Consider the following 27,837-nt stretch of genomic DNA (forward strand, 5'->3'; position numbering starts at 1 on the left):
AAAAGGCATTTTCCAAAAATGTTAGAATTTTTTTAAATATACAACAATGCAATAAATAACAAAAAGACATCAAAGACCTGAAAAGATGTATTATCTGTGTGTTTAAAATTAAAAATTCCATTAAAACAACTCGAATGTGGCCAATTTTACACTAAAAAAAGAGAAACTAATCACATCAGTATTCCACATTAGCATTCGCTGTTCATTATTCATAACGTTGATAATGATGTTACAAGTTCTAAAAAGTGAAAAAAACCGTACTCTGGTACAGCCGACAACCCCCGGTTTATCCAAATCAATCATTTGCAACGCAATGTGCATCCTTGCCGCTGGCAATGTACTCGCAAAGCATGATTTGCATAATGTATCGATGGAAATGCATCGCTTAGACAAATATTGCATATTCCTCTTTACACAACAGCTCTCAGCCATCCATCAGCGAGCGGGAGTTGTAGCAAAAATACATATTCATGTTTTGTATCTCATTGGCGAGATCGAAGGCGGCATCATTCGACCGACACCAGCCGCTGAATGCGCATTAGTAAATGATGATTTGCACCATCATTCACCGGAGTAGTGCCAACCGTTGAACCGATCAGCCACAACTGATATGATTACGATCCATCCGCACTAACACGAATGGGGTTGCTGTCAGTCATTTATCACCCTTCAATGGCCACCCCACCCCAGCAAATCGTGGAGCAAGGGGTAGTTTCGTGCGATGTGGAATGCTGGGCACGTTACAGCGAAATTTAAAATTCACCTGATGATGAATGCCCGATGATTATGAAATGTATGATGTGCCACGGGCCGGATATTTACTCTTCCATCCTGAGTGGCGGAGCTCGGAGCTCGAGAGGGCCGCTCACGATCACACGGGTGCACCATCTGGGCGGATGTTTATTATTGTTTTCCCGATCCCGATGGATGGAGTCGCGGTTCGTTTGGTCTCTTTCTCTCTTTCACTTTGGCCCTGGCCCCTGGCCGGATCTAAACATCACCAACGCCAACCAGTTATGAATGTAAACCATCGTAACAGCCCTATGTCCGGACAATACAACGCTCGTTCGCTCGTCTAATTGGTGCGAGTTTATAAATAATGTCGGAGAGGAAAAGTAGAGCGCGTGAGATCGTACAGAAGAGCCAGGGGGGTGCGGGGGAGGGTAAAGAACCCAACACCTTACGCTAATCAACCCGATCGAGTGGCAAAGAATCATGCATCATCATCCAGCTACCGGGCGGCGTTCAAGCGCCGTTCAAGCGGCTTGGCAAAGTGGCCACACCACACACCATTCCTTCCCATTTGCCGCCTTGGGTCCGATGGCGTGCGTGTTGAAGTGTCTATGATGTCTATTTCCGTCCGCTCTGTACACTGCAGCCACCTCGCTAGCGGCTCTTGGGAGAGTTTCCGTGCACGAGCAGAGCTTAGACTGGCGCTGTTATGTTGTGGCACTACCACCCCCCACCCAGTGCAATCAACACGCCACTAGCAGCAGCAACAGCAGCAGCACTACCGGATGGCCGCCTCGGAAGTCTGTTGGCGTAATTGAAATTTCAATATTTCCTTCCCTTTAGTCACTATGGGATTATGTTGTGTGCTGCAGCTCATGTGCCAACAGTGCCGTTAGTGTCTCTGTGTTCTGTTCGTTGTTTTAAATCAATTTGAGTTTATTGTCATAATAATGTAAATATTTTTTCTCATGGTTTTATATAAAAAGAGAAAGACAAATGGAAGTTTAATTGAAAAGTAAACCTATCGTAATTTAAGTGAAACAATCGAGTAATTAATTTCGAAACCATCACCGCTTGTCAATGCTGTCTGGCCGCATAGTGCACCTTCGCTGGAGTGCACCGCAGCACATTGGTTCGTGACAAGGAATCATTCCAAACCACGCTCCATTGAGCGATGCACCCGATAGCATTTACCCGGACCATCGTTGCATCGTACTGGCTTCACTCGCTACATAAACAATGAAACCCACCGGGGGGGGGGGGGGGGGGGGGGGGGGCAAATCGGAGGGCAAAAGGGGCTAAAGGAACCCCGGTGGCACATAAATATCCCGTTTTGCATATTTTATTCCGCCACATTCGACCGACCAGAAGCAATAGAAACACATTTATCACAACCATTTATTCTATTATCATATTTCCCACTGTGTTTGGGAGGAAAAGGAATGCAATAAGGGGGCGGCGGGTGTTTCTTGGGGTGCTAGTGACCCAGTTGGCCAAAACTGCATTACATTATACGATGCAGTTTCTTGGTGCTCAGTGCGAGATGCACCATCGAGTGCACCGAATGAGCCAATCAGTCCCAGGCCCTTCTTCTCCTTCTCACTTGCGGCCAAAAGGGAGAGAAGAAGAGACAGAGAGAGAACGATAGAGAGAAGGAGAGTGGTTTCAAGATGAATCTATTGTATCATTATTCTGGCGCTTTTTGCGGCCATCAGCGGCGTGCTGGCCTGGAGAGGTTCGTTTGCCGAGAAGGTCCTTCAAGAAATGTGGAGATCCAAAGGCATAGCAGGCCCTGTGGATGGTAAAGTGCAAAAGTGCTCATCTCCACGGGCTGACGGGTGTGATGTAGGGAGCGCAGTTATGATGAGTGATGTTGGAGTTGGTGCACCAGCTGCTGCTGTTGTTGTTGTCTTGTTCCACCAGACACCATTTCCCCTGGCTTAACACCCATCACTAGTCGGGATTAATGAACCGGGCATCCATTGTTGTGCAGGCGTCCCGTCCGGTGTGCACTCTTGACGGATGGTTAATGTGCTTTAGTTGTGCTGTTGTGACGGATACTTTGAAATCTAACGAAGCAGCAACTTCAGCTCGAGTGACTCTCAACGATGCAGGTACACCATTTAGACAGGGTGATCCTATTTTAAAGACACGATCGTGACTTCAAATCATCCTCGCTCTTCCTAGCTTCCTAGTATTAATATTGTGCGACGGGAGTTGGTTGGAATGTAAACGGCGCCGCTTTTGTTTCCATCCCATGGCCCCTGGTGTGCCGATCGATCGTAAGCTGGTTGGATGGGTACATGATTTCATCGAGTAACATTTGGGATGCTGGTCGAGCATTCCGGGTTTTTTGGACGGCATCCCGCGACACCAGCACGAGAGTAAAGGGACCACCGTACGGTCAAGGCCGGGTCGCGTCGGCTCATAAATTGTCCTAATGGATGACTGCAGCTGTCGCGCCGTTTTCGTGTTGTGTTGTGTTGTGTTTTGGCGGTCGCTTTGCAGTCAATCGATTCGATTCCCCTTTCTGAACTCTTCGTGATTGTTTGGCCCTTTTTGGGCGAGCGTGTGCGATTGTTTCATAAAATTATTTATTTTATTTTTTATCTGTCACTTTTCTCACACTCATACAACACAAGATCCTTTGTGGTTGTACCATAAATCTCTGGTGATTTATTCGCTTTAAGGAGTTAATTCTCTTACTCGAATTCATTTGACTTGAAAGTGTCACCGACGCACGGGGTTCAGTTTATTATAATATTCCTTTGCGTGAAACCAACATGCGTGAAAGTGGATTTTGATTTATCTGTCTGTCAATCATTTGCTTCGAAATGGCCCCCAGTCCCATTTTGGGGGCACCATAATGGACGAAACCTCATCACATATGCGGCACTCGTGGTGCGATTTTATGAGAAACGTGCCGCGGAACAATTTGTGCCCAGCCCGTCACTGGAATGCTGTGCGGCCAAAATGAACGGCCTGCAAAAGGACTGCTGAAACAATGTATAATGTCTTTCCAGTGCCCAGTCGCACCGGAAGCACCATGACACCAGCGGAAAATTAGCCAACAAAACAGGCCGTATGTTTCGTCTTACCTAGAAACCGCGAGAAAGAAAAAGGCCGCGAGAGACCGTCTAGTAGCCGTGTGCCTCTACCCTAGCGATTTATTGCTCAAAAGTTGGTCGGACAAGTTGCGGTCCTTCTGTTCCCGTTCCGGGGCTACCTAAATTGAAAACCCGGCCAAACAGGACCCGGGCGGCAGGCAGGCAGCAATAATGGACCGATGATGATGGCGATGGCGATCTAAATCACGAAATCGACCCGTAATGGGACTTTGCAGAAAGCTACCTCCGTACATTTTATTCTGCATTCCGCTTCGATGCTTCTTGTGTGCAACACCGAACGCCGCATTTTATCGATTCGCATTTGGGCGTGGAAAGTGGTTCTTTTTCGTGGTAGCAAAAATGTTTCGATTTAATTTCGAAAAGTGTTGACAAACCGAGCATGAATGCAGAGTTGGACCGCGAGGAGTCGATAAATTCGTGTCGCGATCGTGTCACCGCGGTGTTTCATAATGGAATTGGTGCTGTGTGCCGCTTTCCGGATGACCGTTTCGACGGAGAGAGAGAGAGAGAAGTGACGAGGAATTTCGAGAATACGAGATCGGTTTCGGCATGTCGTGCCGTGTCGCCCCGGCATGTATTAACGGCGGAGTCGGTATCGGTTCCGCAATTCAACCGTTGACATCGCGTTAACGATGCGTAAAATGCTCCCGTAATCAGCATTCCCTCGGTGGCTTGGTGACCCTGGCGAATGCAAGAATGTTCGCTGAGGCAAATGAAAAGCCGTGGAAATTCATTTAACTTTCCACTGCACTTGTTAATGGCGTTGGAAGCGATAATTAATTCGTGTCGATGATATATCGTTTACATGTCGGTGAGGATTTCTGTTTTCCTTTCATTTGTGCTTTCGGTTCTGTCGAATTCGAATAATAAATAATAAGGTTGAGGCTGGAATAATAAAACAGACAGTGCACCAACATCAGCAACAGCATAAGCTGGCACTATTTATGATAATGATTTTCAATGCTACCTACTCCACACTGTGTGCGCAATGCAGCATAAATATGTTTCAAATTTCATGAAATTGTTATTCAATGTGCAATTGCTACACCATTATTTCCCTTCACTAAGTGACGCTAGGTGAGTTTTGCTCGCAAAAACACACGTCACACGATGCATGTTGGTGTTGGCGACGCGAGCGAGCATGTACTTAGACTTAGTGCATCGATCGTGGCACTCCATCCCGCGGCATCACATCCTCTCGCACACGAGATGCTGCAACACGCTTATGCATTATTGATGCAGCTGGAAAGCTGGGAACGGTACCACTGGCTCGATGTTAAATAAATTGAATTTAACGCACGATTTGCTCCGCTGTCGGTGACGCCTAGTGCTGACGACGTGTGCTGCACACCGCTCTTGCAGCTGCAGCTTAAAAGTGTGCCATGATTTAATTGTGCCCGAGCGTCGCACAAACGGAGTTTCATACAACTTTGATCACAGTGCTCGGCGACAACGACGACGACGACTAGGACGACGATCACGTGTGCGGTGGCGCTCGGTTTCGCTGTCTCTCTAAAGTGACATTCGATTGAATATTAAACGTTTTTGGTGGGCGCATTAGGAACCGAGTGGTGTACGCGTTCGTGATGCCACAAAATGGGATTAGTTGGCCTGTGGGCTGGGTGTTACTGCATGATATCGATATGTTTATAGAAACCCTTTCTCTTGAACCTCCCAATTGGCAATTGAATGGCATTAAGGGGCAGGAGACTAATTCAATACTCTTTATCTCGATGATAACGCGCGAACGAGTGAAATGAAAAAAAAACATGAGTTGGTTCTGTTTGCTGTTACTTCAACAACGCTAATGCAAGGAGAATGGCACACGATGTACCAGCTTTAAATAGAGTTTTTAAAAAGACGAACCGAACATGAACAGACGATGCGATGGATCTCGGTACCAGCTGTCGATTACTTTTGTGAAACATCGGGAAGATTTTTCACATCGGACTAGGGATTCAATTTGTCGCAGCAGACAGTGCAAAGCAAAGATGACATCTGATCTCCAGCCTGTTGGTTTCCATGGGCTTGCTGGATGATTTGAAAAAAAAACTCCAGGACAATCTAGGAGCACATCTGCTACTTTCAAACCGAGCAAAACCCGCCGGCCCGTACCGTGTTGCCGTGACGACATCAAAGACCGGATACCGGAGCATTTGGAGCCTTTTCTTTCGATTTTTGCTCCCGGTCAAGGTGCCAAAGTGGGCCGGGGACTGGAAAGCTGTAGTTAAGCCCGTCGTTGTGCTCCGTCGGTCCCTTTCGGTGGCCGTGAAATAATCGTATACTTTTACGACGGACAAAGTTCGCCTCCTCCTTTCTTTCCCTTTTTGTGACGTGGCCGGTTTATGGCGATCGTTGCTTTTATTTTCACATTTTTTTTGGGGAGTTGTTTCGACCACAGCCAACCTCACCGGTCCCAAGTAATTGTCCCCGGTACATTCCCGTGTGACCCGGTGGTGAGAGGCTCAGATTTCGTTTTCGACAACCACGTGCTCTTCGTTGAAGTTCTCCTCGAGTTTCCACCAAACTCAAGCCGCTTAGTAGAAGTAGTAGTTTCGCTTGTCAGCAAAAAACCATCCGTTTTCGGTCCCGGAGTGCTTCAAAATGCATTTCACAGAGAAAGAGAGTGTGGCAGGCTATTTGTTCGACATAAAACATGCTGCTCTCGGTGGTGGGACGAGGGAGAAATTTACAAAAGAGTGGATTAGTCATTTTGTTTACGACGCGCAACTTATCACGCTCCAAGGTTGGTCAATCTTCGGACCCCGGAAATGGAGCCTACATAAACCGGGGATGACATCAGCATTTTCATCATTCCGGGCGGTTCCATATTGTTTAAGGTGAACAGTGTGTGCACTTTTGCAGTTAGTGCACCAGTGGTAGCACCAAAAAAACCCGGCGTCCATGACTGGTTGGATGAATTAAATCATGGCCCGTGTACATGCGGCCACAGAAGCAACCACTTGGAATTATGCTTTGCTTTCACAAAACGATGCTTTCACTTAACATGGCAAATCGTTTTCGCTCATGCTAAATTCATGTTCCTTGCCGCCGTTCTCAGTTTCTCGGGTTTCCACGGGACGATACGAATGGAGCAATAAAAGCCATGCCAGAATCGGTAATGGCTTTCATTGCCGGTTGTGTAGCACCGTGCGATGTGGTGAGAATGGTGGAAATTTAAAGTTTTCTAAGTTCACTCATCCAGTTTCCAGTGCCACGCCACGCTGTGTCTCTCTGGTGCGTCTGTCTGGCTTCACGACCCGGTGTGGTCTCACCCAACCTTAACACTAATCCGCCGCTCCGATCCGACACCGATCAGTCGCATATGGATTATGTATGGTGGGTTGTTGTGGTGTACCGGTGTTTGGCAGCGATCAGCGGGATTGTGTGTTCGTTTTGTTCCGAAGTTTTTTATGACATGCTCGACTACGACGTTTGCTGGAGCTGGGACGGTGAAACCAGAGCGGACCGATTATCGGACAAATGATTTTGCAAATGGCGTAGTAAAAAGGGAAATTTGCATTTCTGCTCCCGCCATTACTTCGCCCGTTGCCATTCCCGTGGCAATGCAACGATGTGATTTAACCGTTTGTTGAAGTGTCATATCATGATGGAGTGAATGTGAACTTCAGGACCACGAATCCCTTTTTATAGCGACGGCCAGAGAGTGGCAGGAGCTGGAATCATGTGCGTTGTAGGAGAATTTTTTTTTGATTTTACATTAAATGGTTTGTTAGGTTGCATTTTCAACTAAAAACTGCTGGAAGAGGATATTTTGGTAGCTACTTGGGAGACTTTTTGCTTCAGAACTTCAAGCAACGCACCGTGAGGCTACTTTGATTCAATATTTTGCACAGTGCACAGTTTATCATTAAATGTTTCTTCAACACAGTAAGCTACAGCTATTTACCAGTAGTATAACCGTTAAAGGCCCTTTTTTTAGGTTATTTAACGATAGTGATAAATATTCGACAGAAACTCAAGCTTTCTGTAGTAGAGAAACAGGATTAAGTTAGTTATTCATGAAATATCTTTAATGAGCGTGGAACAGATTTTTATACTGAGGCCAACTGCATTATTCTTCGCATAATTCACTCATTATCGGGATTTAAAATAAGTTCCTTATCGGCAACAAGGATTTTGTGTAAAACTTTAATGTATCCTTCTCGCATTTTTTTTTTCAATTAACAACTTTTTCTCGCGTAAAAACAAGGGATCGCACTATCTAATGGTCTGATATTCCATCGAATTTCTCCAAAAAATACCGCGATGTGATGAACAAGGCCATCAGCCGCTCATTGCAAAATTGACGCCCAATAGAAGGTCACCGCGGCGAGGGCATAGTTTTAATGAGGTTTATGATTAAGCAAAACACATTAAGAGGATTAAATGTACGCGATACTAGGAGAACAAGCGTCTGCCGAAGGGGTTACTCACCTTAGTATATACACCAGCGCTACTCAATTCGTTCTCTATCACCATCACAATAATGCCGAACATTCCCATGACGAGGGCGTAATCACTGATGCGCTTCCGCTTCTCGAACAGCGCTTTCCGTCGCCCTAACCGGTAGCCGACATTCGGTTTGTGCTTCTGACCGGGCCCACCTTGTATCGTGCCGGGACCTTTGCAGACGCCGCCACCCAGGCCTCGCTCCTCCATGTACCTGTGAGAGGACGAGAGAAAGAATATTTGTAGTACCGGGATCGATTGAACAGTTTTAGGGAATTACCTGGGATACTCTGAGTGTACGCCCACGAGCGCGATGCCGGCTTCTTCTGTGCATGCAGCCGATACTGTTTCCCGATTACCGGCGCACGGTGTCTTCATCGAGCCGGGAATCGACAACGTGGACACAGGCTTTCGGAGCTGGATGCCGAACGAGAACGTTTGGTTCGAAAAAAAAAACGCGCGAGGAAGAGAGAAAGGATTTAAGAGAGCCGATTAGTACGGTTCATCCCGGGGGGAGGGGGTTCTCGAATCCATGCTGCCTCCTCGTGATGGCGATATGCGATTGTGATTGGATATGTGTGGATAGAGCGCCGCTGATTCTACCGCAAAAGCAAGCAACTCATGTTTCGTGGTGTGACAGGTGACTAGGGGCGCTAGTGCGATCTGTACGGTTTTTAGGGGTGGATTGGGATCACCGAATGCTACCAAAATGCTGTTTGCTAAATAACCAAAACCAAAGCGCTACTACTACCCAAAAAGGACGCTACAGGGTGCTAAACTCTCTATCAAGAAGCGATAATGATATGCTGCGGTAACGAAAGGAAATAAGAAACCGGAGAAAATGTCGCTACGTGCCATCGGGTGCCGATCCTACCGGGAAGCAGTTTCATACTCCACTGGATGTGGATTACGTGGATGAAGAAACCACTGCACACCACGCCACAGAACCCGTGGGGATTCGTGGTTTATTGAGCACCATCCCCGGGGAGCACACCGGGAGCGTGCAGTGAACCGTTTTTATCATTTTCATCGCGCCGTCCGGGCATCGAGCCGGTTGGCGTTCCTCGTTAACAAATGGCGTACCACCGGTTTGCGGGTGCAACCGGTGTTGGTTGCTGCTGCAGCAATCAGCAACCGCACACACCATCCGTCATCGGCACCATCGGTGGTACCGCCGGTGAACCGCAGCAGTTGTGGTCGCTCCATTTGTTCCCTTGCCCTTTCATTACTTCGGAGGGGTTTTATTTCAATTTACGCTGCCACGGTTTAAGACCGTTTCTACGAGAGCGAAACCCTCAATGCACGGTTTTATGTGTTCGTGAAATGTTTTCAAGAAACTGCCAGGGAGCGAGTTGCGATGCGGAACAGAAAAAGGGAAATTAATGTTAACGAGCAAAGCCACGGTGGAAGTGGCGCAATTATGTGCGAATTGTAGTTATAAAACGTTATCTATGAGGTGTAGCGTTGTGATTAGGTTATCTCTTGTTGCCCTTAAGCCTGACAAGCCAGCAAAAGCAGGTGCACTGCAAAGCAACGTTCAAATCTGCGTTTTACAAAGCGGAAGCACGTGGTGCTCGATTGTGGATGGAAAGCATGGTGTGTGTTTATGATCGCGAGTGCTTTGAAGGGGGGGGTAAAATCGAGAAGATTTATCGCGACAAAGCTAAACCGACCGAGCGGCCGACATGTGCAGGCGAGATTCTCTAGTTATTGTGGATGATATATGGCAATGATTAGCGAAGCTACTGAACTACGGAATGGCAACTATGTGACCTATGTGTGGGGTAGTCCTAAGCTATGCTCGCTATGCTGTGCTCTCATGCAAATACTACTGGATGGCGAGAACTTCCAACTACTCCAGGGGCTCGATCTACGAATTGAGATTTATGGGCGCCTCTCGTGGTCGCTACCGGTCGGGAGTCTGTTTAATACATTTTTGGAGGCTGGATTTTCATCTCCGCCCAATCCGGGCGTTTCATTCTGCATGATAGAACCGTTAAAGTAGTTTGAATATATATTTTGTGCTATCTGAGGCGACTATCTGTGCCGAGCAAAACTTCACACGATATCTCACGCCTCGAATGCCAAAGGGAACGTGCCGCAAGACTTGATTCAATTAACGTGCAACCATTCATCAATGTAACGAGGGAACATCGCATAACATCAGCCCACGATTTCCCTCGAATGGGCCACAGTTTATCGCAACACTCGCACACTATACAGATTACACTTCAGACGCGCTTAATATTGATAGCAAACGATTAGAGGAACCGAGCTGGTATTGCCCGGGTAACCGGATAGATTGATTGGTAAATCTCGGTAAGAAATAAACTACGGAATGGACCGATCCTGTCGGTCGCTTGGAATGGTCCGTGTCAGTGGCCGGAATGGCAGGCGATTGGGGTTTTGGGAATTTATATTGAAATTCCTTCGGTTCGAAATGACAGACTGGGCCCTCCGGGGGGGTGGAGGAGCGAGGATAGTGTGCGACAAGTATGTATGTGTGCCCAAGATGCTTTTACTATTTTTTCGATGGCGGCGCCACCGGTGTACCAGGCGCGCCTCGCTTGTTTTCGTTGTTTTCGGGGTCGATTCACCGCCCACTTGTTTGTCTTTTTTTTGCGGGCGAAGTAGAAGAGTAGTGTTGGGGGCTGGCATGGAAATACCGTCGTCAGCAATGTTGTAGCGCAGCTTGTTGTTATTGTAATTGAGCGCGCTCGTTGTGGAAGAAGTAGAAGGAGTTGGAGGCCTAGGAATTGCTGCTGAGTCCACGCTCATAAAAGAAAGGAACGCCCCGGATAGGACCGGCAAACCCCATTCCAAGGTGCTACCATTCGTTTCAATTATTATCTAGCCGCACTTGTCACTGGCCTTCCCTCCGCCACACCGCAACATGGTATGCCCTTCGCAAGGGCTTTTGGGGGCCCTGGACTCGAGGCCCGAGAAGCAGAATGTTTGTCTTATGTTTGCTGCTGGTGCGCCGATGAGCTTTGCCAGCAAGACGAGCTTCGAGACGAATGGCCTTCACTTGAGAAGGATGCCAGCCATCAATCTCGAGCCTCATGTTGGCGGTGCCTCATGGTATACCGTGCCTCGGTTGCTGGTGCTGCTGCTGTTTTTGTTGTTGTTTTGCAGACTCTTCCCTGCAATGGGTACGCAATCTACATACGTAACGTAACGGGGGGGTTCGCGCAACGGTTGCCACCATTTCAAGGGGAGGGATGCTCAAGGCGACTCCTCCCGAATGGTGTTTCCGGTTCGGGAATCCGGGCGGGGGGAAGCAATTGTTGTAACACGTCGAGGTCTATTCGTTATTTTTGTTTTGCCGAGCCATGCAATCAGTGCCGTGCGAGAGTACGGTTCCCGCCTGAGCAGGGTTTAACGTGCTCGCTTTTATTTGCTTGACTTAATGAAATAAATACTTGATTAAATTGTTGCCGGTAAATTTAGCGGCAGTCTCGAGGACCGGTTTTGGTTAGAACCATTTCACTCCGTTCGTTTTATAACACTGGCTGCCACTTTGTACTAAGTGAGTTGGATTGGAGAGAGAGTAAAAGTTATCTAGCTCACAAGTCACACAACCAGCTTCAGCTTAAACTTTCAATTTAAAAAAAAAAATAACTAAATTGTGCGACACATTCCAGATTGCAAGGAGATTGTGTGTGGGCAAACAAAGGCGACATGTACGGTTTTCCCAAGCCGCGCACGTGACTTCTTTTAGTACAAAACAGACAACGTCATCGGAGCGCGACCGAAATTGCTTTCTCATCATCTCCCTTTTGCCAAGCATGATGGTTCGTTGTCCTTACGTGGTCTGTGATTTGTGATCTCCCTGCTCCGGGTTTTGCCTTTACAAAGACACGTCTAGTGGTGTACCACAACTCCATTCATTCCATCCTTGCCCTAGTGCCCTTTTTCTGACTATCTGTTTAATCAACCGGTGCGGGGATAGGGATGGGATTAAACCCTTGAACCCTGCCTAGAATCCTGCAAGCTTAGTTGAAGCAAATGACTTGGGACTTTTGCACTAATCACACCAACCGCACCGCACACATGTCCGTTCCCCTACGATATCACTTTCGGTTGATCACGCGGATGTCATTTTTTTAAATTCATCTTTCCTTTGTCCCAAAGGATGGTTTCCAACTTTGTCGTTAGCAATGTCCCCCGTAACACTGATTTCGTTCAGGGTGTGCGATGACACAAAACTGTCATCGAGCCACCGTGTACATCATCAGGGGAGTCCGAGATAAAGAAAAAACGAAGGAAAAACCCCAAAGTTAAACATCCGGAAGTCGTTCCCCCCGGGGGGATGGATTTGTGCGATTTAAATTGTGCTTCGCTCAGGCCGTTTTCTGGTGCGCGGCTCGACGACAGACTAAAAGTGTAACATCATCCGGGAGGCCAAAGCATTCCATCATTGCCAACGGATTGCGATTGCGATGTGCCTACTTTGATCGGGCGGGGGGCGAATCGGCAATCGTTCAATCGCGAATCGAGATGGGATCGAAGTAGCGATACTACCGGTTGCTATGTTTGTTGCCAGCGGGCGCGCACCATAGTGTTGGCGATCATTTTTCATCCTTCGAAACGGGTGCCGTCGCCGCTTGGTCAAACAAAGGCTTATCGTGCGTCCTCGGTCCCCGGTGGCGGCTTGGGACGACGTTATTTTCGGCCCACTGGCGACACGACAAATCGACCGCCCGGCCTCCGTCGGCCGTGCTGTGGAACGGCCTCGTCATGCCGCACCGTGCTTCGATGACAGCTCATTCGCTTCGCGTAATCTCTCCCTTGATTGATACACGCGAGGCGATGCTGATGCTGCACTTACACAATCAAACGGATGTGGCCATGCCACCACCCCGATTCGGCCTCAGTCGACTACCGAGAGGGCAGAAGGGGGGCGGTTTTGTGAGGACATTTCCGGTTTGACGCCGATGAAGATTTATGAACTCTGCGTGTTCATCGTGAGCTTCATCGTAATCCACCCCGATGAGGAGGTCGAGAATTTTTTTCCCCAAAAAGGAAAGTTTTCCCCAAAAAGGAATAGGAATTTTCCACTCAATCGGTCCAGTTATCGGTCTGAGGGTGCGCCTTTACGTTTGACGCTTCGTTAGGCTAGATCCTAGGCTAATGAGTCGTAACAACAGCCCTTGTCTACCATCATCCCCTTCCGCCCTTTTCGGTTCCATTGCTGGACCGAGAGGAAAAAAAGGATAACTTACACCGTCATTGAGCTGCCACGCGGATCGTTCCGATGAAATTTGCACCCCGAAAAAAAAGGCATGAGAAGGAGGAGAAGATGTCAGTGGTGGGTGCAATATTAAAAAACAAGCTTTTGATAACCCACGCGGGATGCTGTTAATAACGCGGATTTCCCGCGAAAATCCCCCATTGGCCGTTGAAAAGTTTTGATGTTTTCACTCACCACACCATTACCACCTCCAGCACAGCGGCCACATACCACAAAATGGAATCGAGAATAAGTCCTAATCCCCTAACCACCCCGATCTGGTGCCTCGATCAACGCTCCCTGTCCACACAGTCGGTCTGTCTGTTGTGGACGAGGAGAACAGAGCAGACGCCTAAAGCCCAAGGACACAATATCACCTATCGGCTAATAAAATCAATAATCTCATCCAAATGAAAAAAAAGAAGAAGAAGAGAAGCAGGAAGATGTCTCAGCGATGCGACTCTGTGAAAGAGCAATAAAAGATGGAGACGGAGAGACGGAGCCCAGAAAACTCACGCAGCGTCAATACGGAACCGGCGTGTCCTTTCCGAAAAGAGAGACTGCGAAAAATGAAGGAAATGAAGGCGCCGTGGCCATCGTGTTCGAATCACAAAGGCACCGGGCATCACGTAGTCTTACGTCGCCGTCTTAATCCACTCCGCTTCATCTCATTACGGGACCGGGGCCGGGCGTTTGGAGATTCTAAATTTCCCACTCTCAATCAACATAAAATTTTATTACCTCGCTCAGGGAGGACCGTGCACAGGGAGAAGAAATCGTGGAATAAAATGAATGCTCCGTGAGCTGGAAGTGTGAGGGGAATAGCCGTTGCTCAATGCTCCGGTTGACAGGCTGAATGACAGTCCATTTTTGGGATGATTTCTGACAAAGGCACTGGGAATGGCCGCGCCGGGTTTCTGTGTAAGCTAGTAAGTGTCTCTCCCTCTTCCTGATACTCCTCGGATGTCAGTTATGAATGATGGCGGCCCAGGGGAGCGCACGGTGATCGAAATAATGAGCCAAAAGCGCGACGCAATTAATGACTGTACATGACAAAAAAAGGCAAAAATGCGCGCATCATAAAGTTTAATGCTTACGAGCTGGTTAACAATCAGAGCGAGAGAGTGCGGTAGAGAGAACGAGAGAGAGAGAGAGAGAGAGAGAGAGAGAGAGAGAGAGAGAGAGAGCCATGGAGAGCACAATTATCACACCGTATTCGAAGCATTACAATGTCTTCTAAAGCAAGCAGCAGCAGCAGCCTGTATGCGCGATATGGCTCTCACCGGATGCATCGTCTCATCGTGAATCTCGGCCAGCTTTCTCGCGGGCGTAATGTGCAAATACAATAACCGTAAAATGGAGGATGCGTAGCCCACCCTTCGCATCCACCCCTCCCCCGGGGGGCTCATTAAGGAGTGGCCACGGTTCTCGGGCGAAGATCATTGAGAAGGTTTTTACGTGCGACCACCATCGATTCGTGGCACACACTTTTTGTGGCCAGCCTTCGAACGACCCGGTCCGGTCGAGATTAGATGCGTGATGAACAAAAAACCAAACACCGGCTGCCGGCTTGGTGGACGAAATGAATGCTACTATCTGCAGCCGGCATACACTTCCACCACGGTCACATATAAACGCCGACAGGAGCTTAGGAGTTTAATTTGTAGTAATGAAAGTGCGCTTAGCTTTGTGGCTTCGTGGTTCTGCACCGGCATCCGGCCCGGTGCCAGCGCCACAGCCTGGCCCAGCATGCTGTCCGTTGTCAAATGAGCACGATTGGCAAGCGAACGGCAAAGGATAAGGAACGAGAAAGGATGAGAGAGAAAAAAAATTAGCATTTTATTTGCTTGGACGGCCAGGCCAAGGACGCAGACGATGGTGGTGACGCTCGATTAAGTAGAAATTCGCTTGTCGAGTGTTTTTCTTTTCCGCACTCCTCGACGGTGACGACGAGCCAGACCACCGGAGGGGGGGGGGGGGGCTGACGGGGATATGCTTAATCTAGCGGCAATTTCCCGATAGTTTCGCACACCACCGCACCGCGCCGAGTGTATTGGATAATTAAACGTAACGCCCCGGCAACCCATTATCCACTTACAATCCTTTTACGAGTGGGGCAGACGACACCGACAACGACGATGAGGACACCCAGGCGAACTCGGACCGTGCCATTGCCGTGGGGGAGCGGAAAATGCATAATTAAGATGCGAAGATAACTACTTCTCATTTCTGATGCTTATTGCGCAAACTGCAGGACAGTGCGAGAACGTCCCTCCCTCCCTGTCGGAGTGGAGTGTTGCATTAAGCGTGTTTTATTGGAAAACACAGCAGCTCATTAGAAGGATCCTCTGCTTAGGGGATCGTTGGTGGGTAGGTGAATCACTTTCTAAGCCTGTTCGTCTTGAGAAATGATGATGATGATGATGATGATGCCCACAGCAAAACTGTCACTCGTAAAATGGTTGTTTATTGGGTCTTCGGATCCATCGTTGAATCACTTGCACAGCAAAGCGGGCTGGTGCACAGTTGCTCGTGCAGAGGGCAGAGGGTACAGGAAGGTGAGTTCTTTTGATAATCATTCGGTGCTACTGCGTTTAATGATTCGCTTGATTGTGGCGCAACCAAGGCCGCAAAGTTTACTCGAAGAAACTGAGCAGCATCATGGCGAAACCATAGATTTTTCTTAAGATCTGAAAATAAAGATCAAGCATCACTTATCTACCGAATGGCGACTTGCACGATTGAACGAACGGCAACACTCACTGACACCAACGAGACAATGTTCAGCGGGGCTACGTTGGCGATGGTCATTTCGATAGCGTGCTGGCTCTTGTGGAACAGAATCATGAAGGTTCGTTGCTCGGAACGGTCCATGAGGTACCACAGTGAGTCATAGAAAACTGACTCGATTTGTTCGTTCTGAAATGTGTTCGAAGTTGGCAAAATATCGTTCGATCTTAAGACCCCGGTGGAACAAACCTTAATGCTCAAGATGGTACCCAAAAGACATATCTCAATCAGTTGGATCACGCCGGCAATCGCAAGCGAGTACATTTGCAGCTGTTGGCTAAAAAGACAGTTGACCATGGCACCGGTCAGGGTGAACACAGACGAGAAGATCTGTACCCAGTTGTTGTGGTAGTAATGCTCCTCGAGATCTTGTTCGTATCTGAAAGGCAACAGTAAGTATGAGATATGGACGATCGTTTCTTCTCCAACGAAAAGATAGCTACTCGAGAACACGTTGATGGAGACGCGCTATCTCTAGCAACTTCTCTTGCACTTCCTTCCGATCTTTGCCATAGCTAACCCGCACTAGACACTCGTTCATTTCGTCAACGGTGTTCTTAAGCACATCGACAAATCCAGCTAGACTCGCCACAAACAGTACAATCACACTTTCAGAGGCCGAAAATCCAGCCCAGGCCAAGAAAAGTATGTAGTACTGAAAGGCAAGATTAAGAAAGTAGTGCAACGGTATGTCCGGATCGGTGAACGGTATTAAAAAGCTAAAGCAAAGAACTTTTTCTCCACTGTACAGATAGACTGCGATCGGAATGAGAACGTATATAAAGCATGCCAGGAAATATTGGAGCGAGATGAGCTTTGATACTTGACGAATCCGGAGGATGTTGCTCAACAAGCTGGCGTTGTTCTTTGCGTGCTGACTTTGCTCGCGATGGATCTGCTCAAGCCGGCCATACATGTTCACAAAGAAATGATGATACCGCAACACCGTATGGAACTTGACCACAGCCTAGACGTGAAGGAAGGGATAGTTTAGTTTGGTAATGTTAAAACACTGTTCGTAGAGACAAATCGATAACACCTGAATTCCAACAGCGTAGATGGCCGCCAGCTCCATGAGTTTCAACCATTTCGCCCAATAGAACCAAGCAGGGTACCATGCGCCAAACATGATCGTAAATACTCCGACCAACGCCACGTAGGTGCGGATGTTGGCCTTGTAGTTTGCCTCGGTTATGTCCAGCCCTACGAAGTTGGCCCACCAGCGCAGATAGTTGAGATTAACGATATACAAATCGATGGAGCGCGTAAACTTCATCTTGATGCCACTAACGTTGATTTCCAACTAGTTAACGGTGACTGAAAGTTGGACACCATTGGAGCAATCGGATCATGTGAAGCAGCGCAAATGCTAATACTTTTTTTCTAACATTTGACAACGGTGCACAAAGGCCTTGCGGTGTGCCGTCTTCCCTGCTATCTTTAATTGCTCTAAAACTCAATAAAAAAAAGAGCATACGAAGAATGCGAAATGAATTCCCAGGCTCTTGTAATTAGCCTTGTTCTTGAGACATCGCACTGAAAATGATGCAAAAAGGTGTCAGCACGTGTACGATTTTCATTCCGTTTTTTTTTGCTCCTTGAGCAGTTTTCCACACTTTGTATCCTATGATGCGTCATTGCTAGAGCGTCTTTGAGATCTGGACCAAGGCCAGAAAAAAAACACACTACGCAGCACTTTTAATGGCGTTCGAAGGGAGGATTGTCAGAAGGAATTTTGCAACAGCTTGTAGAGAGGAACATTAGAGAAGCTGACAAACGAAAAATTAGCTAGAGTAACTGAAGGTATCATAAGAATCGCTGCGTGATGTTTTGTCAAGCCACATACGGAAACCCCAGGTTCAAATGAAGTTAGGATATCGACATTTATTTTGATTTTATTTCAACAGGCATAGGCCGTATGTAACACAAAAAAATATGTATGCTTCATATATTTGAAGTGCAATAATTGTTGAAGCCGTGCTACAACGCATGTGATTTATTTCGATGGTGGAAAATGTATCATAAGGCAGGCTGTGTCAAGCATCCACTCAGCTTGTGAATCAAATATATTTAGCTTAAAACCGGTGATTTCACCGGAGCCCGGGAATCGTTTTCCGGTTCTAGTCAATGAAGCTCAAGAGCATCATGGATACCGCGTAGATTTTTCTTAATATCTGTTAAAAGGAATAACAAGAAATCAGCTTTTGAATTGTGTGATGCCTGTGTAGAACTCACAGCAAAAAATGTTACAACGCTTAAGGGAGCCATGTTAGCTACCGTCATTTCGATAGCGTGCTGACTCTTGTGTAACAGAATCAAGAAAGTGTTTTGCTCTGAGCGGTTCATCATGTACCACAGGCAATTGTAGAAAACAGACTCAATTTCATCGTTCTGCAAAACAAGGAGAAGGTGATGTTAGTATCGGAAGCATTCTGTGATCGTACGACACTCTTGTACGAACCTTCACGCTCAGAACAGTACCCAGAAGACATAACTCAAACAGCTGTATTATAGAAGAGATTGCTAAGGCATACATCTGTAATTGTCGGTTTGTAAAACAGTGGAACAGCGCAGCAGTAACGGTAAACACGTCAGAAAAGACTTGCACCCAGTTGTTGAGATAGTAACGCTCCTCCAGATCATGTTCGTATCTAGAAAAATATCAGTATATGTGAAACACGTACGATCATCCCGTAGAAATAACAATAGCTACTCAAGAACACGTTGATGTAGACGCGCTATCTCTAGCAGCTTCTCTTGCACTTCCTTTCGATCTTTGCCATAGCTAACCCGCACTAGACACTCGTTCATTTCGTCAACGGTGTTCTTAAGCACATCGACAAATCCAGCTAGACTCGCCACAAACAGTACAATCACACTTTCTGAGGCCGAAAATCCAGCCCAGGCCAAGAAAAGTATGTAGTACTGAAAGGCTAGATTAAGAAAGTAGTGCAACGGTATTTCCGGATCGGTGAACGGTATTAAAAAGCTAAAGCAAAGAACTTTTTCACCATTGTACAGATAGACTGTGACCGGTATGAGATAATATACCGCGCACGTCAGCGAGTATTGGAGAGAGACAAGCATTGATATCTGATAAATCTTATGGATGTTGCTTAACAAGCTGGCGTGGTTCTTTGCGTGTTGACTTTGTTCGCGATGGATCTGCTCAAGCCGGGCATACATGTTCACAAAGAAGTGGTGATACCGAAAGACCGTATAGATCTTGACCATTCCCTGTACAAATGGTTGAAAGATTAATCAGTACTCATATTGTAAATGACACGAAGTCGTGATGCACCTGAATAGCAAGAGTATAGATTGCAGCAGCATCCGCCAATTTGATCCAGTTTGCCCAATAGAACCACACAGTATACCATATGCCAAACACATAGGTGAAGATTGCTGCCATTGCGGTGAAGGTTCTTATGTTACCCTTATAGTTCGCCTCGGTTATGTCCAGTCCTACGAAGTTGGCCCACCAGCGTAGGCGGTCGAGATTAACAAAATACAAATCGATGGAGCGCGTAAACTTCATCTTGATGCCACCAGTGTTGAATAAGAACTGATTAAAAGTAGCTCAAGAGTTCTATCACTTCTGTCCTTGGCCCATGTGAAGCAGTGCAAATGGTCATGATCGTTTTTTTTTGTTAAAACTATTTTTTCCTCCCAACGGTCTCAATCCTTAAGTGTCCGTATCATGAATCATTAATTTCCTTGAAATGGAATACGACGGCATGGTTAATCCTTCGCAATCTTCCCATTTAATATAATGAGCCACTTTTCTTATGATGCTTCCCACGGCCCTTGAAGCTCTTCAGGCATACTCGCTAGATATGCTCTTGTATGGAAAAGCTGTTGGCGTTTTCTACATTACTGCAGTTGATATAAACTATTTTCAATCATCTTAATCAGAAAGTACCTAGATAAATGACAGCTTTTAATAGAAATTTAAGCATGAACATGAGTTCATTACCAAATTTTTGCTATGACGTTCCTTGAAAGAACTGTGGTTTAATCATGAAATATGGCTGCAACCCACTGTACATCAATGCAAGCCGAAAGCCCTGGCAGACCAGCGAACTTGACATAATTTTCGAACCATTTTCTAGCTCTGACCCCCCCCCCCCCCCCCCCCCAGGAGTTGGTGACATTCGTTACGAGGCTCTAGATGGTATTAGGCGAGAGTGATGGGGCTCATTATTTCTAGTTGGCGTCGCAAACCCACCTCAAGATGCCGTGTACGATGAATCGCACGAAAGCTCCAACACTCCACATTGATTCCATTTATCGCATAAACAATGCTGACACGCACTATGCGTGTAAACGGTAGCGAACGTGGTCCGAGCCAGGCAAACTCGTGCAGGCTCACCCTGCCCCCGTAAACGTTGCATAATAAAACGCGAACCTCACCATCGATCTGCGGCAATTAAGAAAATTGAAAGCATAATGGGTTATGGCGGACCGGAGCCGGAAGGCGAAGACGGGAGCGCTATATTCATGAATTTCCAGGCCCGCCCGCCGGAATGGAATCATTTATGAGTATCACCCAGCGGAGCCACTCGCGTTGATTACCCACGCAGTAAGCGGAACTGGTGACATCCAGGGCTGGCTGTTATCGCACCGATTGCTATCGCTGCTAGCATGCGTTGATGATGCGTGAGCAACGAGAGCTTCACTTGAGAGTCAGCCGTTTTAGGAACGGTGTAGTGATTATTTGCTTCCTCATCGTTTACTGTATGCTGGAAAGCTTGCGATCCTCGGTACTATACAGATTCTCCTGTCCAGGAAAGCGAACTGAAGTGTGCTCAAGTTCCAGGTTATATGCTGTAGCCAGATTAATTTCGGTCCACTCGACCGACGAACGTAAAGTTTACTGGATTACCCGAAAATCCCAGGTTATTACATAAAAGATGACGCAAATAGTGCAACCCCAGCTCGTCTCGATCTAATTGGCAAAGCAAACGTCGCCTCCCACCGTTTGCATTCTCCTTGCGTAACGTCCCCCGGTTTTCGTTCTACTACGGAAATTGAGTTACAAAAACGCTTAGGATTCTCGAGGAAGAGAAATCCCGACGATAGGTGGGCTGGGCACAACAAATAAAATGAAGGAAACTACCAACACGCCTGGAAACAATCTCTTCGCCCAGTGTGGTGAAAAATGCGCTCGCCACGCTCATCTGGCCGCATGCACCACCACCACCACCACCACCACGGAAGCGGAAGTGAAATCTGATGTTCGCATCGCCTTTTTCTCTCTTCTTCCTCACAATTTCTTTCGCTGCTTTTGCCACTAACGGGATTGCGCTGTATTTGCCCCGTTGCACAACGACCACAAGAACCGAGAGAATCCGGCCAGAGTCCGGAAACGAAATTTCATCCAACGCTGACCACGCGGGTGCAGCAACGAGATCTGGGCAGCGCTCCGGTGCTACTGTGCCATCCTGTTTGTACAGCATGCCGAGGGAAGTGCACAGCTTTCGTTCGAAGCGAGGTGCAATCGTGCGGTAATGATCGCAGGATGCGGTGAAAAATCCTTGGTTAAAATAGTTTTTCGAGAAAATGGCTTGGAATGCAAAATTAAATAACCGAACCGGAACCGAAACCATAGCACGCAATTCGCGGCCCGGGTGGAGTGCTTAGAACTGGAAACGACTGTTGGTATGATTGTTTCGTAAAATTGGAAAGGCAGTTGATTGATTTCTACTTCGCAAAACTATTGCACTTTACTCGCCGGTTGTTAATCAAAGTGCACTGTGGCATGCAGCATAAAGTTCAGCCGTTTTTCTCGGGGGTTCGCGTGTTCGCATTCGTTCAACTGTTTATGCTTCGGAAATATTGCAAAAAGCATAAACCATCGGTTGTCGCATTCGTTAGTGGAACAGCATGTTACCGGCTGCAACGGTATCGATCGTGATTCGTGATAGTAACGACCGGAAATCGGTGCAACTGGAGAAAGTAAACGGCATAACCCGGTAACGGCTTACAGGAAGCACCACCACCACCTGGTTTGCGGTGGTTTCGTGGTAAAGGTGGGCACATGAAGTGGATTTTACCCTCGCAGAGCAAATAATGGTTCCCTCACTCAGAAGCAGCACACTCCAGGAGAGTCACGTGACGGTACGCCAGGGATTGGAATCGAACTATCGTGGAACAGTTGTAAGTCGGGTAGTCTACAATTCATCTCAGTCGGCCTGCTCGTTACCGTGCTCAATCGGAAGCGGTACTATCATCTCTTTTAGCTTCTTTTGAATGGAAACGATTCAATCTATCTAACTCATTTTTATCGTCCCAACCGTCAGCGTCCGATCAGCTCAGCTCGTCTCGCCCAACATCAGCCCAACGGAACGGTCGAGATCCCATTCTTCCGATTGCTACAACGTGCATCCTTTGTTGACTCGTGGCTTCCGGCATTCGGTGTCCTCGGGAGCCGTCAGATCACCGTTCGGCAGAACGCTTGGTCTACACTTCTTCCAACAAGAAGGAAGAGCACACAGAACGTGCCAGCCGTGCCAGCCATCCATGATTCGTCTGCTACTGACCGACAGCAGCACTGGCAGCAGCAGCAGCGTTACATCGTACGGAAAAGTTTTGCAATTTAATTAGAATCATCTCGACGAGCACCGCACCGCTCCATTGGAGAGATGAAGAGTCCTTTTGGCAGAAGGTAGGCTAGAGATTTGTGTAAACCGCCCCAACCGCCCGCCGCCTGGTCGTTTCGTCAGCTCCAAGTGTCTTCTTCAGGACTTCATCACGATGTGGAAAGTGCTTGATAAGTTCCCGAGAGATAGTGACACACCTTCGTCATTTCTTTGCCGCTTTTTTCTCCTTCTTTTGGGGGAGAAGTGATACAGAGCGCAGGGAGAGGGAGAATCATTTCCGATGGAATCGTGGGACATCCACCGGATATCGTCAGCTCAGCGTCAGACAGACAGAATGAGAATGTCACGTTATTTGGAAACGTGAACGGAACGTGTAACCGAGCGGTCGAGCGGATTCTCGGCTTCAAGTTTATGAAGTATTGGCACGTTTGCTGTAAACACATTCCCGAGTGTCGACATCCGGCCACGACAACACGTGGCTTTTACTCTTGGATTCTCGTTCCGTTCGCGTTTCACGTTTCTCACTTTAATGAATGCGACGGATTTTCTTCAAGTCTTCCAAGTATTCAAGTGCGATGGCAGAATTGAGGCGTAGACCATAATTTACTAGAATGACGAATCCATGATTGCGCTTTGCTGCAAGAGTTGCCTCCTTTGTTCGTTTCTATGGATGCCTCGAGTTAAGCGAAGGCTATCTGGGTGCCGATTGAGATATGAAAACTTTCGTCGCTTCCACCACCACCAAGTGAGTGGCAGGGGCTGAGTCTGAGATTTATCTTTTCCTATCCTTCCTTCGCCGGTCGAGCATTTGCTCCGAGTGCAGAAATGATGGAATGTGAAGGAAACGATCTCTCTCTCTATCTCTGTCGCTGTCTCTCGCTTATCGATTCCAACAAAATGCTAAACTATTCGACTGATTGCTTGCCGATGACCGTTCACACCCGTTCGATTGGTGGCGACAGCGAATGGCAGCAGCCGCAATCGAATCCGGCTCGTGGGAGTCCGATATCCGTTGCCAGGCACGGCATTCAGTGATCGTAAATCTCTCCACTGGAGGCTGGAGAAGGGGTGGGGGATGCGTGGGTGTGAAGTGAAGCTCTAAAAATTTATCTTTCTTCCTCACATTTCCACCACCGCGGTGGCGGTGAGTGGTTGAGCATGGATGAGCATATTTCCCGGTGAAGCATTGTGTGAAGGGCAAGTTTTCAAATGCCACGAACCACGATACGAACACAATAGCGGCAGTGCGGCCAGAGAGATGGCCTTGATGGAAACAAAGGCATGTGGGGTGGTGGTGTTGGTGGTGGTGGTAGTGACCATTCCGATGGGCGATGATGGTTCCCCTCTTTCTCTCTCTCTCTCTCGCCCCGTGGAGAGTGGTCGTGTTGATAAGTTTTATTTCGCCTCGCCACCCTCGTTCGGAGTGCGAAGAGGGGCATCCCTAGGAATGCTGACCCTCTGCACGACCGCAGAACACTCCGATGGGGGTGATGTGGGAAGGATATGGGACGATGATGCCAGGATATTCTAAAAACCGGGCTGGGCTGGGTAGAAAATGTGACACCTCGTGAAGGATCAAGGATTGGTCCGACGGGAAAGCATCCCAGAAAGAGGACAGTTGGGTTCTTGGAGAGAGAGATAGAGAGAGAGAGCACAAAAGAGAGAGAGAGAGAGAGAGAGCAGTAAAATGTGGAATCTCGTTATCATTCATTACAAGCCATCCCGTCATTTTCGCTTCGCCAAGGGCGTGCGACATCCCCTTGCGGTGGTTCTGTGGTATGTTCTGTGCTGGGTATGTAAAAAGGACTACCACCAGCGACCGACCGAGTACTGCTGTCGATCCCTCTTTTCGCTGCGCGATAATTCGATGGGAAAAGCGAGACAGACCCGCGGTGCAAGACTCTTCTTGTTGGCTCGTTTCGTAGCGCTGTTCCGTACCGATTGGGTACCATTTATTTCAGTTTTCAGAAAGAACTTTGCGAACCACGGTTTCGGTGGCTGCCCTTCTCCGGTCGTTGGTGCTGCTGGTAATGCTGCTGCACGACATGTTTGCAGCTGTTTTATTCGACAAGATTTAAGCTCGTAAAACAGACCACCCGCACCAGCAGCCGTTTTGTGGTGGTGGTGATGGTGGGGTGGAACTGGGAAATGGGTCCGTTATTTTACGACGAGGTGGAAGGCGATAACGGGCTTTAACCGAGGGCTCTGTGGAGGTAATTTTCGCGGTGGTGAAAGTAGAAAAAAACGAAGAGAGACAGACAACACCACTAGTGCTCTAGTTGCTGTGGGCAAGGAATGCACCGACCGCGTGGTCGTTCTATCAGTTTCAGTGCTGGGTGCATTTCGCCATGGATTAATGCATAATTTAATGATGAAATTGTGGCAATCCTGGTGAGCGCTCTCCGTTGTCTTTGTTCGCTGAGTGGAGTCTGATGAAGATTTGCTTTAAGCGTCGAAGAAAGTGTTGGAACGAAAGGTCGATAGAAAAGCTTCGTGGAGGTATTGTGGAACAAAAGACACGCTGCGCAAATCACGAGGTTTTGGCGCACTCCTGTTCTGGGTTTTTTTAGGTGGCTAACTAACAATTAAATTGGAATTTTTAAAACACATTCATTGCATGTATAAAAAAGGACTCTGAAGTACAATATAAAAAAGATATCATAAAATCTATAGACTACTGGGCGTTCTTGCCTTGAAGAAATTCTGTTCATCGTTCTGTTGCAATCATCCCAATCAATAGATGAGTAATCTACTCACAAAAAGTGTTCAAACTGCGATTTCTGGATCAACTGCAGTCAATCACCTTGGTGAGCGAGTGCACTTGCAGTCTTTCACTTTCAATTTAATAAATTATTTCCATCGAGCACCAACGAATAAACAGCAAAAACAAATAAATAATTCCTTGATATCCACCATAATAAAACGCTCATTTTGTGGTGATACACTGCTGGCTACTGGTGCCTAGTGTGCACCATTTTAAAGCGCATCCATGCTGCCTTAACCACTAACGGCAGCCATTGTTTATCAGCGAGTGGCTCGCTGTCTGTGCCAACGATACTCTACATATAGTTTTACGATCATTGTTTTCCTGTATGTGTGGAATGCAAATAAAAATCACGCACTCCATAACTCCGGGGGGTTGTAGCCCGATCCTGTTATTAACCCGCTTTCTGACCTCTCGATGTGTGGCTTCCTCTTCGCCTTCACCCCGCGCGCTCTCCCTCTCCGCCATCGCAAGGTACCGGGGCATGATTGGTTTTGAGTACACACTAAATTTAATTTACGATCCCTGCAGCTCGGTAAGCGAGGGCTCTTCCAGTGAGCGATTGCGTTAAGCACCGACGAACCGAACCGACCGACCAACCAATGGCGTTCGAAAGCGGGACGCCGAGGGCTTCTTGCCTTAAGTGGAAAAGGATTTATGGGATCCATTGCAAGATGAAGCGTCGCGAGACAGGGGGGCGCGATCCGGGGAGGACATTTTGAGAGTGGAGCAGTTTATTGGTGTCGATTTTATGGGCGACACTTTTCGACAAACAAACAACAGTCTTAAAGTCCTTCTTTCAAGAGTGCCCGAGAGCATGATCTTCCTGCCAGCGAGGCCGGATGACGGATCGACTCTTGTTGTTGTTGTTGTTGTGGCTCGGGGCTCGGGAATCCTTTTAGCTCCTTCGAGATTGACCACAGAAGCTGGCCACTTTCGGAGCACTTTTCGCAAATCCTTTCACCAGAAGCAGCTCGAAGCTGAGGGTCTAATGCGGGTCAAGCTGTATACCGCTGTTTTTGCGGGACGTGTCAAGCTAGGTGGAGTCTTGATTTAATTAAACAAAGTGTTGGTTGATGGGGTTTCGGTGGATGCCTTCTCGCGCGGTTCGTTCTAATGCAAACTGGCAACCGGTATGGCAGCCACGGCACTTTTCATTTAATTAGAAAGTTTCGAGGGCCAAAAACTTTTCATTTCCGTGCGCATTGGATTCCGAGGCAGGATGTTGTTGGACAGTGGTGACAGGAGAGAATTTAATAAACCGCTTATCGGAGGCATACCTCACGCTGCTGTTTATCACCCGAAATCAGCTGGAATTCGTTTGGCCGCACCAAGAACCACCGGCCCCCGACCGGTAGGTGCGCCATTTTCCATGAGAATTCCGGTATGCTGCTGTGCATGCTGCTCCTTGTGCAACTAAAACTCGCTGAAGGCTAGGGACTGAGTGTAAGTGTTCAAAATAAAGGCGAAACTGGCCAGGGAAACTCCATCGGAAACTCGAGCCAGTACGTATGTCAGCGCACCCCGGGAAGGTGAATACCGATGAAAGGCAGGAGAAATATGTTGTTTGGAAAGTTCATCGTCAAAAACTTTGATACGGGTGAGGAGACCACACGAGCAGCACGTGTGTATAGCGTGAGAGTTTTCTGGTGTGGTCGATACACACATGAAGACACGTGCACTACTTCTACTACTACTGGTACCGAGCAGGTTTAATCAACTGTTTCAATATGTTTGCTTAGGATCAAAGTGCTCAGAATGGTACCGGAACGGCGAGAGAGAGAGAGAGGGGAGGGGCCGGGCAGCTTCCGAATGGGTTTATAATTGGGGCCCAGTCTCCGCAAAAAGGGCCAGGTTTACTGAGCCAGAACAGCACCGATACGACCCCGGCAAGCATTCGGCGTCGACGGCGTGGTGGGAAACAATGAGGAACATGTTACAGCAGCGTACATCGAATTCAAATGAGGCAAGGATTAAGGGATTCCTTTCGTGCGCTTCGCACGGCGCTAGTTTTAGGCAGATGGGGCGGCTGTTTATGCTGATGAAAATTGGTGAATGCTTTTATAGTCTACCAAGTTTATTATTGTTGTTATCCGCATTGCTTAAATATATTGAAACAATGTTGAGAGCCACGTG

General features: G+C 47.6%; 1 protein-coding gene across 7 annotated transcripts in view; it reads right to left on the reverse strand.

Moving 5' to 3' along the window:
* Nucleotides 1–27,837, reverse strand: part of LOC126578180 (small conductance calcium-activated potassium channel protein) — a 104,836-nt gene that overhangs the window by 32,276 nt on the left and 44,723 nt on the right. For all 7 annotated transcript variants that reach the window (XM_050240500.1, XM_050240498.1, XM_050240495.1 and 4 more), the window contains 2 exons: nt 8,593–8,729; nt 8,298–8,526 (listed from right to left, as the gene is read on the reverse strand). In XM_050240500.1, coding sequence (XP_050096457.1) covers nt 8,298–8,526; nt 8,593–8,729 — 366 coding nt within the window. The remainder of the gene's footprint in view (nt 1–8,297; nt 8,527–8,592; nt 8,730–27,837) is intronic.

The sequence above is a fragment of the Anopheles aquasalis genome, chromosome 3 (genome assembly GCF_943734665.1).
Source record: "Anopheles aquasalis chromosome 3, idAnoAquaMG_Q_19, whole genome shotgun sequence".
Lineage (NCBI taxonomy): Eukaryota > Metazoa > Arthropoda > Insecta > Diptera > Culicidae > Anopheles > Anopheles aquasalis.